At 36.5% G+C, this 3,121-nt stretch overlaps 2 protein-coding genes across 2 annotated transcripts in view; both read right to left on the reverse strand.

Annotated features, from left to right (window-relative positions):
• The window catches only part of VTP21DRAFT_2642 (uncharacterized protein), a gene marked incomplete at both ends in the record, with an annotated part of 926 nt that extends 795 nt beyond the window's left edge, over positions 1 to 131 (reverse strand). Inside the window, one exon of the mRNA XM_069392857.1 lies at positions 14 to 131. Within this exon, the coding sequence (XP_069249890.1) occupies positions 14 to 131 (118 nt within the window). The remainder of the gene's footprint in view (positions 1 to 13) is intronic.
• A 2,332-nt stretch (positions 132 to 2,463) lies between these two features.
• Positions 2,464 to 3,121, reverse strand: part of VTP21DRAFT_2643 (uncharacterized protein) — a gene marked incomplete at both ends in the record, with an annotated part of 1,108 nt that continues 450 nt past the window's right edge. Inside the window, one exon of the mRNA XM_069392858.1 lies at positions 2,464 to 2,903. Coding sequence (XP_069249891.1) covers positions 2,464 to 2,903 — 440 coding nt within the window. The remainder of the gene's footprint in view (positions 2,904 to 3,121) is intronic.

The raw sequence follows: 3,121 nt of genomic DNA on the forward strand, positions 1-3,121 counted from the left end.
TAATTGAGCCTACCATTAACTCCTGGTTGAAGAACCTGCAAATGGGGAACAAGGATTCGGCTCTGAAAGTGGTCCTTGCCAAGCCCATCTATGGCAATCACATCTTCAATTTTTATAAATTCAGCTTCCATAAGTTTGACTCGCTTGGACAAGTAGCGCACAAGTTCTTTATAGATCAAACAAATTATTTTAGAAATAATAGGGGTCCTTTCCGATTTCTTACCGATATTTATACTTATGAAATGAATGAATAAACAGTTTCGGTACATTTCGGTAAATTTAGCTTGAGAATTCATTTCGCAATCTAATACCCAGCAAATGATAGCGAACATCAGCGCAGGGGTTAATAAGATCTCCGCATTATATTGGATATCCCAATACCAGGAATCCTAAATATGACCATCATCTTTATAGTAAGATGCTGCATTTAGCCTTTGAATTAAATAATATCCAATTACACCTTACAAAGTGCTTTGTATTCCATCCATCTTTTCATAATATATTGGCAAATGTAGACCGGACACATTGCTTATTAGCAATGTTAAATTAGGTCGGCAATATGTTTGGCATACCTGGACAAACAAGGATATTTGGGCGCAGATGGATCACTAAAGTTTTCATTTTCTACACGTGTCGGTAAAATTGCACTAATATTCGTGACGATAAAGTTAAATCCGAAGCTTAAACGTCATCCCTGTAAAAAGCCACCGAAAGGAAGCTCCGTGGAAACATTAAGGATCATATATACCATTGGCTCATGTGGATTTTCAATAAACGGAATATGGAAACCGGAAAAGGCACACTATGGAATTTTATTCGTCTTGGCCCAAGCAAAAAAAATTTGGGCCGAAATAAATCTATGGAACTGAGTTTCAGCTGTGATTTTACGGCCAGGCAAAAGAGCTCCTTTAAAAATTCCCCAAGATTTCGGAGTAAATATGTTCAAACAAACAAGCTGTTATTAAGGCAAAAAGAGGATATACTAAGTGGTAGTCAGAGAGCACTTTATTTATACAAATTATTGAGTATTCATTATAATGCCCCTGAAAAGAAAGAGAATAAAAGGTTGGCACCATGTAAAATCTCTATATCTGGATTTAAGAAATTCTCCGAAATATATTAATATTTCACTTGAAGAGAGTTAGCAAAGGATATTCAGTTGTATATGTAATGATAACGGAGTAAGTGGGGTTTCCAAATAATTAATTGTATTTTATATGGACGTTGTTTGTAGAGAAATATTTAGGTAAAATTAAAAATTTTAAGGTGCCCAAAAACTTTCCGGAGATACTTTATATTCAGGAGAATTAAGATTAAAGGCGATATAACCATATATTTTTCTTTTAGTTTATATTCATCCTCAATCTTAATTACTTTTTCTATTTGTATTAGGTTTGCAGAACCGTCCGGTTGCAACAGCAGTTGCGAGCGCAGGAAAAAGGAAAGCCAAGGGAATCAGTTCCGTGGAAGAATTGGGCAACGAGATAGAGAGGGTCAAGAAGCTTGCACGAACTTACAGAAATAAGAGAAAGTCGAATCACCAGGCAAGACAGGGCATAATGTAATTCCATGATTTGTAAATGCTAACGCAGCATTAAAAAATATATAGAATTTTTTACTGGATAAAAAATTCTATATATTAATGGCATGATATCGTTTATAAACCTGGTGTAATTGAGCAACAATTACCTTACAGATTTGTGATAACCAGCATAGAGAATTTCTCACACTCCGTATGTTTGTTTACGGCATTTTCCTGCAAGTGTTTCTGAGTTTATTCCTTACTCCGACTCCTTACTAGGCGCGCATATCGCTTACTTACATACATTGGCCAGACTTGTTCTTCTGATTATCAACCTTAGCATTCTTAATATCATGGTAAACCCTTCCACTCATTAAAAAAAAACGAATTATAGAATACTTCGAGTGTGGGCCGTCATTTTGCGGTGATTTAAGTATTAAAATACTTAAATTTACAAAATGCTGGTCCCATTTCGTTGAATTTGGTTTTTTACTCCACGTTTATATGCTATTTAATTCCAATATTTCACGTTGAAAGTAGACCATATTTAGTCAATATCTTGGGGGATGTTATGTCTGAAATGAAGGCGTGGGGGTCCCAAGTATCAAGACAAGAGAGAGTGAAAAAGTTTAACCTTGTCCTCCTTGATAAATAGTACCTACTGGTCGTTTCCGAGCTGAAATGACCAACTCAGAAAACGACCAAGAAAGGGTTTTTTCAAAAGACTTTATACACTATAATATCCTGCTATCTTGTATGAATAAAGCGCATTTTAATGAACTTAATAGAATCAACCGTAAATGTAAATGAGTAAATAGTATAAACATTTAGAAATGGCGCTATTAAAATAATTTTGCAACAGTCTCCCATGAAATACGAATGCTATACTTTGCGGTCCTACCATCGTTAAAAATAGTACTGAAACTCTATCGCGTTTACGTCTACAATTTGCTATTTTTCATAAAATCCTCTTCTAGACTCCCACGTTTAAACCTCACAACTCCTTCCTGCACTAAGCTCGCTACCAAAGTTCCGTCTTGTTTGTAGATTCTCCCAAGCACAAGTGCTCTAGTGTTTCTCAATATCGGTGCCTCTGTCTCAAAGAGTAGCCATTCATCTGCTCTAAAATTATCATGGAAATAGACGACGTGATCTAAACTAGCCAGCGTGGTAATATAGGGATCGGTGATGTACCCAACTCCAAGTGGAAAGCATGCCGTAATGAGGAGCTCTAAGTCCGAAGCATAAGCTAGAGCACATTCATGCACTACATGGTCATCCGAAAACTGTCCTCTCGTGCGGAACCACAAGTATCTATGGGTGGTTTTAGTTATGGGAGCCAATATACCCTCTTCAGGATTTGCATAAGTAGCTCGGAATTCTATTGGACTATAGGGCTACGAGAGTTAAGTCAGATAATCAACAATGGAGAACTCGAAGCTGAAAACGTTTTCAGGATTGAAAGGGATAGAGATACCTCTTTATATGTATTTTCATACAACATACGGCGTATAGGAGGGCACTCAGGATTTTTTACGATGTGTTTAGCACGATCTTCTTCACTATCGTCCGATAATCAACAAGTGGACACATTATTTC

The sequence above is a fragment of the Calcarisporiella thermophila genome (assembly GCF_041956535.1).
Source record: "Calcarisporiella thermophila strain CBS 279.70 unplaced genomic scaffold VTP21scaffold_15, whole genome shotgun sequence".
NCBI lineage: Eukaryota > Fungi > Calcarisporiellomycota > Calcarisporiellomycetes > Calcarisporiellales > Calcarisporiellaceae > Calcarisporiella > Calcarisporiella thermophila.